General features: G+C 33.9%; 1 protein-coding gene across 7 annotated transcripts in view; it reads left to right on the top strand.

Moving 5' to 3' along the window:
- Positions 1-12,666, top strand: part of LOC145944636 (tubulointerstitial nephritis antigen-like) — a 21,859-nt gene extending 9,193 nt beyond the window's left edge. For 3 of the 7 annotated variants that reach the window (XM_083053142.1, XM_083053145.1, XM_083053140.1), the window contains exons 2-8: positions 9,498-9,796; positions 10,032-10,095; positions 10,174-10,372; positions 10,982-11,277; positions 11,605-11,804; positions 11,945-12,099; positions 12,364-12,664. In XM_083053142.1, the coding sequence (XP_082909268.1) occupies positions 9,499-9,796; positions 10,032-10,095; positions 10,174-10,372; positions 10,982-11,277; positions 11,605-11,804; positions 11,945-12,099; positions 12,364-12,483 (1,332 nt within the window). In that variant the 5' untranslated portion in view covers position 9,498 and the 3' untranslated portion in view covers positions 12,484-12,664. Of the gene's footprint in view, positions 1-1,231; positions 1,394-4,866; positions 5,019-6,041; positions 6,106-8,180; positions 8,229-8,544; positions 8,634-9,497; positions 9,797-10,031; positions 10,096-10,173; positions 10,373-10,981; positions 11,278-11,604; positions 11,805-11,944; positions 12,100-12,363 lie in introns of those variants that run through there. The other 4 variants (XM_083053139.1, XM_083053138.1, XM_083053144.1 and 1 more) reach the window with 4 other exon arrangements.

Raw genomic sequence — 12,666 nt, 5'->3', positions numbered from 1 at the left:
TTTCTAATTTTTCGAAAACCATGGCAACGTTCCATATGTGTTACGTTTGTTTTAGTTATTTTTATTAGGCATGTATAGCTTGAAAGATTTTATTCATTTAAACACTCAAATTGATAAATTTAATAATTAATACATTTCACATTTTTCTGTCTCTCCCTCTCTTAGAAAGAGCTTTATTTTATATCTAATTAATTTATTTTAAAGAAATATATATTTTGTGAATGAAATATAATCTTGCTAATCTCTTTGTTTTACATAAATTAATATTAAGATACCTTTATAAAAAAATGCATTAATAATATAAGCATTCATGTTTCTTTTTTAAAAGAGAGTTTTTTGAAGTAATATGTTTTCTAGAAATGACTAATTCAATTGTAATTCGTAAAACTGTTTTTCGGTATTGTCGGTGCATCTATCTTTGCAGTTGAAATCGGCAATGAAATTTATGAGCACAATTAAAACTGCCACGGTGCAGTTTCATCATCAAAACAAAACTGGCTAAGAAAATCAGAGCTCAATTCGACCACTCTGTTCTAATTCGAGCGATCGTATTAATAACCCTCGACGTACATCGCGACAGAAAGTAAACACCTTTTGATAAACGAACAGTACAGTTGAATAAATCCCGTGTTAATGAAAAGATCGTTATCAAGGATGTGGGTCAGTCGTCTGTTCTTTCGAGAGGTAAACCACTATTAAAATTATCGCGATGCTTATCGAGGACGTCGTGACAATCTGACAGTTCGGGCGCCGAGTGTGACGTCTCGGATTAATCGCGATCTCACATTCGGAGCTACTTGAAAATTAATTATATATATAATTATATATAAAGTGAAATAAATTGTGGAGACTGATTTCTTGCAAGAAAGTAAATTGAAAAGCTGAAAGAGAACATTTTTCTTCCAGCTTCTTTTATTTATAACTTGCGCGACATTTTATGTATGATTATGAAAGTGGCTCGAGTCGATAAGTAAAAGGAAAATAATTAAAAATTTATATTTTTGTTTTATATCGCATATACACACAGCAAGTGCATTTATAATTTTTTTTAGCTTTAAAAGATGAATGTATACGGTGAAACATTTTGATAAAATATTAATTAAAAAATCTATATATTCTGGAGCAAAATGTGTGACACATACGTTAGTTTCATAATCACGCGTATGCGTCAGTGCTACGACGTAACCCTTGACAAGACATCGCATGTAATTCACTTCTCAAGATCAGTATCGCGATACCGGCAGCAAAGTGCGGTACCAGGCATGTTTGTAATTTGCCGATAAGAATCAGCTGGCACGCATAAGGCGTTAACGAATGTCCCATGATGCTAATTGAACGATTGTGTTGCGAACGATGATGAATAGATGCGCTAATAAAATTTCAGTATATCACGGTAATTATTATAATTGATTGAAGCATAAATACAAAAATCTGCTTATTATTAATTATTACAAAGTTTTCTTATGAAGATACGTAAGTGTTTTATTGATGTATTCGTTCTTATCTGCATTATCTTTGTTCATACGATCGAGTGATAGAGATCGTCTTACAATGAAACCGAAGACGGAATATAGAGACGGATTGTCACCGCTATATTTACTTGTGGTATATATGCAACGTCTGCACTAATTGTCAATCGCGGTTTACCGCGCTTTATTACTGCTAGACTCATCTGCTAAAGTAAAATAACGCAAATTGACAAATTACGAATAATGACTGAAAAATTATCGTAAAAAACACTGTCGTAAAAAACTCGTTGAAGAAAATTCTTATATAGATTTTATTTTACATTTTTTATTTAAAAAGAAAGTTCCATCTCGTATAAGAAAATGAGATAAATAATTTTGATTTTCTCGATATTGACGATATGCGTGGATTATAAATTATAAAAGCTAACAGAGTTAAGGGTTCATGCTTCTAGAATCGTAAACGATTTGCACCGACATTACAAAATCGACGTATTTCATTGCTGGATATTAACCGAACGCGTTTAATACTGTTTATCGTTATCATAGACGCTATATTGAACGGCTATATTAGAGGAAACGTGACTATTAATCGCATCTAATAAATCAGTTTACGATGTTAGAGAGGCGTTGATAAATGTCTGCGAGATGGGATGCGTGTCAGACACGTGATTTGTGTGGATATGCTCTTGACATTAAATTGCGGTTCTTAAAAAGTTCCGGCAAATCCTCCACATATGCTAAAATTTAATACTTCGATGTTAATAAAATTTTATATTATTGTAGCTAAGTACTAAAAATAAAAAAATTAAATAAATAATAAAATTTAAAACTTTCCAGATAAGAAATGCATCAACATTTTCTGCAATAATAAATTAATTAAATAAATATCAATGCAGTAAATTAAGTTATATTAGAAAAATAAATCAAATTTGTTTGGAGAGTGAATTTCTCGAAATGTAAATGCCAATATACTATTTCCGAATGCAAACAACTTATAATACCGCGGAATTTGGGGCAACAGCGCGCATCCATCCGGTGCTCTTGCTTATGACGTGCACGTTATTTTTAGTGTTAACAATTTGTAGAGTCGCAAAAATAACCACACACGTCATACAATAAACACATTTTTTTAAAAGCAGTAAGAAGCTTCTCTTCACATAAAGAGAAGAAGCTAAAGAAGAAGAAGAAACCTTTATTCAAAGGATCACAGAATCCTTATACAGAATCTGAAACGTGCAAAAAACAATCTTATAACTAATTTGACAGATATCAACCTAATGTTACTTTTATCAATATTTTCCGTATAATTTATATATAAAAAATGATAGTCATTAAAGAACAAATTACAGATATATTCTATATTCCTTTCAAAATAACGTCGCAACACACGTTTCTTTTTGTGTTTCTCTTCCTTCGTCAATTGTTAAAGAATTTGCTAAGACGAAGTCATAATTAGTCATTGTAACAAATTATCTATTCAGAAAGATTAGGGATGGATGTTAGAGACGCACAATAATATATGGGCGCACAATAAAAATGATTCGCGATTGTCGCACAAATGAAGCAAGAACAATCTTCGCGCGCAATTTTGTCGAATCATCTGTGACATTTATCGCATGTCGTTTCTCGTCCGATGACAAGTAGCATAAATCGACTGGCACGTGTCTTCATGTTTACGCAAGATGAGCTTTCGTTGCGCTCGGCTGTCGGGATTTCTCTATTTGAGAGCGATGACCATTCGCGTAGGTTGAAAGCTCTTCGTGTAGAGAAACGGAGCTCTTTTAACGAAACGCTACGTGTTGCAATAATCCAACTATAACGCGTATCCTGTCGACGGTATATAATTGCTTTGTCAGCCCATAAATCGGGAGTCTGAATCTCGTTCTTTCTTTACATTTATTTCGAGACCGTAAAGAAAGATCTGACGCATTTTTTTTTCTCTGGGAGAAAAAAAGTAAAGATGTATAAAAATTCTTGTTGTTGCATCAATCGGATACTATTTTCTGGCTTAAGTTTATTTTATCTAAGCATACAAAGGATGTTTCTTACAAATATCGCTGTCCACCGCGAAAAAAAAGCAAGAGCAAAGAATCGAGGATTTTAAAATTACGAGACGTTCTCATTTCGTACGCTTCTCGTATGATCTACAAAAATAAGCAGAGGCAGAATATAAAGCAGAAACTCTATACACGGTGACCTATTTATTTTTTCAATATCCAACAGCGGAATGCAACGAATGCATATTTTGAAATACCTACACCTACACAGATGCTCACTTCACCCTCTTCTCGCAATTTTCGCAAAACATCCTTGCACTCTATGAAAATATATAGATTTATAGATGCATCTCATTCGTCAGAAATAAAAAAAGAAAGATATTCTGCACCTGATGCTTCTAGAAACGCGTTAAACAAATCATAAAAATAAGTAAAGAGTTTAAAATGAAAATATATTTAAGTCTAAAAATATGTATAAAGTTTGGTAATTAAAACATATATCCGATTGTTTACAAAGTGAAATTAAAAAGTAAGAATCAGATTAATAATTTTATCCTCATAAGGCAACGCCTAGTTTCGTCTGCAAAAAGTGATGAGAGAAAGTTTACGTCGAGTTATGTGTACGTATATATTGCATGACGCAAACATTGATATCGTGTTATGTCATTGCGTTTAGCGACACTGGTTGATAGTCAGGCTGTTGCCAGTGATTATAGAATGCACTCCGCCTTATGAATGTATGCAAATATCGTCGGTCTGTTTAGCATAGGCGAACGTTCGTTAATATTCGATTTTGTTTAGTTCCTTTCCTCGATAAAACTTTGCTTTGCGTTTTATTGAATGATTATGTTAAACGAGATACCACAAAAATTGCAACAAATTGCAGTCTTTTTTCAACGAATGCGAAAATAAAAATACAAAATATATAAAAACTTTATAAATATTAAATAACTTTAATAGAGTTCTATAAATATTGTACAGAGGCTTTTTGATAGTTAAATATCGAGAATCTGAAAGGGAATAAAATATTGCGTGGCTTGCTATTCTAGTTTGCATACTCGGAAGCCTGAGAACTTTCTTTTCAGAGAAAGGGAGAATTTCTAGGATCGTGTGAGTAATTTGAAGGAGACTGACGTATGATTTATAAAGTACATATACGCAATCGCGTTGTATCACTCGCACATGAATCACGTATAGCCAATTCGATGACGAGATATACACATGACTCCCCTGTATTACGAAAAAGAGCGGCTTTATCGAAGTAACATTCTCGATGACATCGAAAGTGATGAAATATCGGTGAGGCGCGATAATTCATTTCTATTCGATGACGCGCAGGTCGTGTTGACGCGATGCTCGTGGAATTTAATCTATAATTATGATATATAAAGACCGCGCGCTGGCTGCGACTTAATCAGAGGAGCGGGTTGCATTTAATCACAGGCGCATCACTTGCATTCGCCGCGCGAGACTTCACCGACATGAACATTTACTCGTCACCGTTATCGTTTTAGCATCGATCGAAGAACGCGCTAAATTAGAACGTCCGATTGTGAGTGAAGAGTGATTGCGTTAATAAACGATATGAATGCCACGAATAAAAATTTTGCGATTTTTTTTAGAAACCAATAAGTGCTTTTGCTAATAAAAATGGTGCTTGTAGTGATTTTTGGAAAATATGTATTACAGTTAAAACATTAATTTGTGTGTTTTATCCTTTTCAAAAAATAAAACATGAATCTAACGTTTATATTATTTTTCAAAATGATTCAATCAGTTGCGATTTATTCGTTACAAAATTAAAAGGAATTAATTATTATTTTATTATACAGAAATAATTTTTAATAAATTAACTGCATAACAAAAATTATTCTCTTTAATCGTAGTAGTTGCTTTATCGATCTTTCTTCTTTGAATTCGATTGTTTGTTTGTTGTTAACAAAGAAATCGAAATATCTAATTTGATTTCTTATTAGTCAATCGCGTGATATTACATTCTTATTTTAATAATACAAAAAATCCAAAAAGATATACAAAATGTGTATTAATGCAATTTCAAAGATGTCATCATCAATGAAAAGATCTGCCACCAATGAAAAGATTTGCAACATCAAAAGTCGATCGAAATAATAAACACGGTTGCATAGCTTTCCATTGACAGCATTCATTGAATTATCTCAAATCTGACGTCATATATTCGCGTATATGCAATTAATCGATATATGATAGTTTCGTGATATACTAATTATATGTCCCTGCACTTTTGATGTAAAAGCTCTCGTAGTAATCGAACTACTGATGTTGCAAATCTTTTCATTGATGGCAGATCTTTTCATTGATGATATGACATCTTTGAAATTGCATTAATATTACATTTCGTATGCCTTTTTGGATTTTTGTATTGTTAAAATAAGAATGACGTAATATCGCGCGATTGACTAAGAAATCAAATTAGATTTCCATTTCTTTGCTAACAACAAATAAAATTATTTTTTTTATATTTTTGTATATAATTAATTAATAAATTTTAGATACAAATATACGATAAGAAAAATGACCACGTGTGCTTTCTTAATATCACTACCAGACGATGTTATTTGTCTGGTCTGAATCATATTACGCATACGTTCAGACAGGAAGTAAGTTTGCGCAGATAATTAATATCTATGCTGATATCTATTTCGTAGGTGGAAAATCAAATCGCGGCCGCTACTTACTGTTAATAAAATTAAATGGATCAAGAGCGTTTAGTTATGCCATAAAATGTACGCTGATAATCGACCGGTTATAATTTCACGCGTTAGGAAAAATTGATAATTAGCAACGTTTTATAAAGTTTTATTATCAAGTTTCATAAAGTAAATTTAATAATAATAAAAAATAAATAAATGTTTTATTAGACTCAAAATATATATTTAAAAATATCTGACATATTAAGAAAAATTATTTTGGATTAAAGTAATTAAAAATCAATGTCGTTTTCATTTATGATTATATTGTGATGTCATTAATTAACTGTATTTCGAGAACAATTGACATAAAAAAAGGATGTCACGAATAAAACTCTCTTATAATACAAATTAAAACTCGATTCTTAATAAAAAATTTATGGAATATCAAGAAGAGAGGAAGAGAAAAAAGATAGTTAAAAATATACAATCTGTGATCTTCCTTTACGATGAAGGGACTTTAAATTGATTTTCAAGGCTGGCTTTAAAGTGGTCTCGTTAATTTGAAGGCCCTAAAACAGCCGTGTATCTTAACCTTGGTAACCTTAGAAATACCTCTGGAGTTACGCCAGTTTCTAGATGACCAATTAAACGAAATGTCTGTCTCTCTCGAAATGTCAACTCGAAATGTCCACTTATATTATTAAGTGTTTAGATTCCATCTGACTTATACTCTTCAATTTATTTAACGTTATTTGCAAAAATTGTAATCGTCTAATAAAAAAAAAAAATTTTGCCGATTATCGGATTATACTAATATAAATCGCGATGCTGCAAACAGCATTAGTTGCTTAACGTGCGTCCAATGACTCGACTCTCTTTCTCTCTCTATTATCGCGAAATATATCAAACTAGCAATGATGTAACTTTGGACCAAGTCCAGAAACCGCTCTCAGATAGATGAGCCCGCGTACACGAAGGCCGCTTGCATTTCACTTTGTAGAGTATTATCGATCATCCGTTCGAAACGCTCGTAAACATTTCTGCCACTCTTGGAACCGCAGTTGTCTGGTCCACAATTTTCCTCGTATCGCTTTATGTGACACATCTCGCGAATTTGCATCTCAATGAGCGGCATATCGATAACCGCAAACACAACAATTCTAAATTATTCCTTTAATATGCGTTCTGCGCTGTAAAGAGATAAAGAAACGATTTTAAAATATATAAAAGCCAAGTCCTGAATATATAATAATATTTTAGAATAAATATATAAATATATACATATTATGTATATATATATAATGTATATTAATATAATATGTATTAATATAATATACATTAATTATTATATATGTATATTCATAAAATAAGGACTACACAACACACATATAATACACATCGACTCTTTTAAATTCATCTAATTATCTACGAGACCGCGAAGAGCTAACATTGATTATATGAATCAGCCACTGGACCCACAAGTTACTCCCAAATCATCGGTCAATTTAGACTTCGTAACTTTTAATTAACATTGTTTCTGGGGTATCCCTCGAGGTAAGCGCGAGGGACCATCCTTATTTAGGCTCTCTCTGGGGTGCGACGCTGATGTCACGGGTCAGTTGTCGTTGATTTCACCGCAGAAGAAACGCGTTGCGCCCATATTCTATTTTATTCAACTTGTGGCCTCTTAACTAGAACATTACGGTCTTTTGTGTACTTTCTTGTCTTCGTGCTAATTAATATTATTTGCCTTTGCCAGGACGAGAGGGCGGGATTCTATTACGATGACTGCTCGAGTAATTTTTTTTATTTGCATTTGTCGTTTGCGAGGGACCGTTTTTATTCCGCCAAATAAAACGTTGATTGACTACTTGAAGACTTTGTGAGAACGTCTTAGGGAGGACGGGTCAAACGGGCAACCCAACTTACTTACGCATTCCAGGATGCGGAGTATTTGCATTAATTGCTCGTTCCTCAATGAACGCGCTCGTCAGACTCGTCCTCTCGGAGAGTCCGCGGTCGTCGACGAAAGAGAAATCCTTTGTTCCTTCGTCTGTATGAGGAAAGAGTTGCCGATGCGGTTCTCAGAAGTATGTAGAACGAAGAATACGTGATACGCATTAGAGTACGCATCGTTGAGTACAATTTTGCGCTTGATGTATCAAAAATATTCTGCAGATTAAATTCTCAAGTCGATTTTACTTTAACGAGAATTCCTTCCTTTTCATTCGTTTAAAAATATTTTTAATGAGGTACATAATTACCTCGAAGTCATACAATGGGTAATTAAATAATGCATCCACCTTTCTTTTTGTAAAAGATGCTTATTTTTAAAGAATGGAACTTTATACGATTTGATTGTGTATTTAAAGAACATATGTACATGTATTTAAATTTAATTATAAGTACCATCGGCTAGAAAATCGGTATCGTTACGCAAGTATGCGGCCTGTCCGACATCAGGAAGCTGAAATCACGATCCTCGTTCCAGTCTGGTAAATTTCATCAATATTATAATGCAGTTGATTCGAGTGACACTCGTTTCAGAGTTATGTGATGCGTGGACCGATCTTAAGGGTTACACATGTTAAGTATACAGCTTCGAGAAGCGGTCAAATTGTTGCTGACGAATTATTTCGAAACAATCTTAAATCATCATATTTCAAATATAAAAAATGAAAAATTGAACATTACAGAGATTTTTATGGTCTCAAAAGAGTCGAGATGTTTATATAAATCTAGATCATATTAATTGTATATTTAGTTTTACTTAAAACTAAACTCCTACAATACAGCCTCCTTACCTTTTTGTGCAAGTAGATGCGACAAAAGCACAAGAAATTGAATATTGTTCGTTCGTTAATTTAAAGATGTGAGTTACACAAGGCTGAAAATATTTCAATCATCTTCTGTAGAATGCAAAGTATGATGACGAATCTTCTGGCATTTAAACAGCCAAACATCTTGAAATCGTTCCAAAGCAGACGGGATGACGCGTCTCTCCCGGCCCCAACATTGCAAACTCTTGGCAGTGTTATTGTTGTCAATTGCCAGCTGTTACCGAATCCTACATACCTTACACGCGCACACCTGAACGAGTTACGCGACTCGCGGAATTGGTGCCATTTCAAGTTACGCGAAATTAATCAAAGAATCCATAAACTTGAATCTAAAATTAGATCAAAATACATTGCAAAATTAAACCGTCATCTTCTAGATATATATCCTTTAAGATAATAGAATTAAATGAAACTAACATACACTATGTAATAAACTAGAAAAAATAGATGCATAGATCTCTTTGCATAATGTTTCGGAAAATAAATCTATAAGGATCGACAATTTAATAATGGTTTCAGGATGTGGACCGTACACTGCCAGAATCTAGTGTTCATCGTCTTCGTATTTTTACCTTCGATTGCGAGAGGCATCCCGGATTATACTGGATTGCCATCGGGACCATATTGTGCCTTGAGGTATCCTGGTGGCAGTTGCTGTCCAGGACGACAAGATGAATGCAGTGCGCCGATTCTCACGACATTGTGCTACTGCGACGACTTTTGCGATCGGTCTCGCGAAGAGGACTGCTGCCCGGATTACTGGTACCATTGCAGAGGAATCGAACCGAATGTCACGTCGCCACCCGAGGAGATAAGAAGTGCGTACTTAAAATATATAAAATTTATTATTTATCTATGCAATATATATATTATAATAAAAAGTATAATAATTTACTTGCAGAGAAGATAAATCTAAAGAGATATATTTAGTGATGATAAGATTGTTTAAGATAGATTTTATTATACAGTTATTTATTATATATAATATATCTTATATATATTATTATTTATTATTAATTAGATTCTCTAGAAAATTTCCTCGTGTTGTTTCAGGATGCTTCTTCGAGGGGAGAGAATACAATCATGGACAAACGTTAAAAGACAATTGCAATACATGGTAATATCCTCTTTAATGTACAATAACGGCTTGTTGAGAGAAAGCAGATCGTGTGTAAGTTTAATCTATATATTGCAGTAAATGCTCCTCGCTCGGCAAACGTGCCGAAGTGCTCTGCGAGGAGAATCGATGTTTGATCGATCCCGAATTAATAGAGGAGGTCAATTTGCAAGGACCGACTTTAGGATGGCAGGCAGGCAATTATTCCGAATTCTGGGGAAGAACCCTTAAAGACGGCGTGCAACTTCGTCTGGGTACTCTCAATCCTTCGCAATCCGTAAGTATTTTAAAAGTACTTTCAACATTTTATCACAAATGTTATGTGCACATTATAATGCAAAATATATTCACATATTTTTTCTAATATAAAAAGTAAATCTTCAATTATATTTTAATCATAATAAGACGCGTTAAAGTGAATGACATGTACATACATTATTCAAGAGTGGACACATTGTAAAGCTCGCAAACGGAATCAAAAGTTTGTAGGAGGATTGCACAAAGTTCTATAGCTCGATAGTTCCAAAGTAAAACAACCTTGTTCTTAAAACGCGCGATGACTGTGTATAGACGCGAAATTGTCTCGAAAGATTAGGTCAATTGCTTCGCTTGTGCAACTAAGGCTAAAGTAATCTCTTGTACTTAGCTGCGGGGGTTTTATGAATAAAAAAAGCGTCTGAATGACTCAACGTTGCTTATATGTGAGTAGTGTCGGATTTCTAAGGTTCCCCGAAGCCGTTGCTTAAGAGTGTAGATATTTTCTTTCAATTATACGACACAAAAATAATTTGTCAATATGCAAATAAATAAAGATTCACGATGAAAAAAAAATTTAGGGCTGTTGTTGTTTTGCTAAAATCTATTCATCTCTTTCGATTATATATAGGTGTACAAAATGAACCCGGTACGACGTATTTATGATCCGGACGCGCTGCCACGAGAATTCAATTCCAGAACGCGTTGGCCACGCGATATATCCGACATTCACGATCAAGGATGGTGCGGCGCTTCCTGGGCCATCTCCACGGCTGATGTCGCGTCCGATAGATTCGCGATCATGAGCAAAGGCGCCGAAGGTGTGGAGCTAAGCGCGCAGCATCTGCTCTCTTGCAACAACAGAGGCCAACAGGGCTGCAAAGGCGGATATCTCGATCGTGCCTGGCTCTACATGAGGAAATTCGGGTAATTTTGTGTAGATATTTAATTTTTCAATTATTAAATAATATTTTCCACTCTCAAACACACATAGTTCAAATATTAATTATATTTTATTGAAAACTAAATCTTAAAATTTTATTATATAAGGTATATATATTTATACATTAATTACATATAAAATAGATATGATTAATTTTGCAATAGTTTAGTAATATCTGTGTAGATGTTAAAATTTTTGAAATTTGATTCAATGTCATATATTTTAAAATCATTATACTATATATCATATATAATATTTTATAACGTACGCGATAGTGAACTTTTTTATTTGGTATTATTATCGTGTCATAGGCTAGTGGACGAGGAGTGTTATTCTTGGACCGGTAGGAATGATCAATGCAGACTGCGTAAGAGAAGCACTCTAAAGGTCGCTGGTTGCCGAAACCCGTCAAACCCATTGAGAACAGAGTTGTACAAGGTCGGGCCGGCCTATCGTCTAGGCAACGAGACTGATATTATGCAGGAAATCCTGACTTCTGGACCCGTGCAAGGTAGCTGTTACAATTTAGATCATTAATCGAGATTTAAAATATAATATATGTATATATGCAAAAGAGAAAGTTGTAATATGTTTATAATATGATATATAAATTTAAAACAGTGTTAACTAAAATAACGTCCGTTCTTTCAGCTACCATGAAAGTCTATCAGGACTTCTTCAGCTACCAGAACGGAGTATATAGGCACTCTCGAAACGCAGAACTGCATGATTCCGGTTATCATTCAGTGAGAATAATCGGTTGGAGTGAGGAGCCGTCTTATCGCGGTCCACCGCTGAAATATTGGGTAAGCTTACGATATATCACAGTTATACGACGATAACATTCGTGCGTTCTATTTAAAAGAAAAAATTTAAAAAGATTATATACGATGACACGAATTACTATTTTTTTATACGTAATTTGTTGAATGATATCGCTTATAACTTTTTTTTAGACAAAACACGTTTCTAAGATGTTCCTAATTTTTAGACATTTTTTATAGACTAACACAAGTTGTTTCGTTTTATAAAATTATAAATAATTTAAATGTCTAATCTGTTTTTCTCAGTTGGTCGCGAATTCGTGGGGACACAACTGGGGAGAGAACGGACTTTTCAGGATTCAAAAAGGAACAAACGAGTGTGAGATCGAGTCGTACGTGCTGGCGGTGTGGGCCAAGACAATATAAAAAAAAATAAGAAAATACCAAAGTACTAGAATATCCGATTATCATAACAATGGTTGATGCATTTATTGAATCTTTGTCGTTGGCCCATCGTCGTGCACAATGACGCGATCATCTCTCGAAAACAAGAAACGATACGATACATCGATATTTGAAAGTATGTGATCCAGTGCCTCCGTATACATC

The sequence above is a fragment of the Prenolepis imparis genome, unplaced genomic scaffold (assembly GCF_030444845.1).
Source record: "Prenolepis imparis isolate NDT839.2.m4 unplaced genomic scaffold, iyPreImpa1.0 SCAF_13, whole genome shotgun sequence".
Taxonomy (NCBI): Eukaryota; Metazoa; Arthropoda; class Insecta; order Hymenoptera; family Formicidae; genus Prenolepis; species Prenolepis imparis.
Note: the sequence above shows the minus strand (reverse complement) of the source record. Positions and strands in the feature narration are given on the sequence as shown.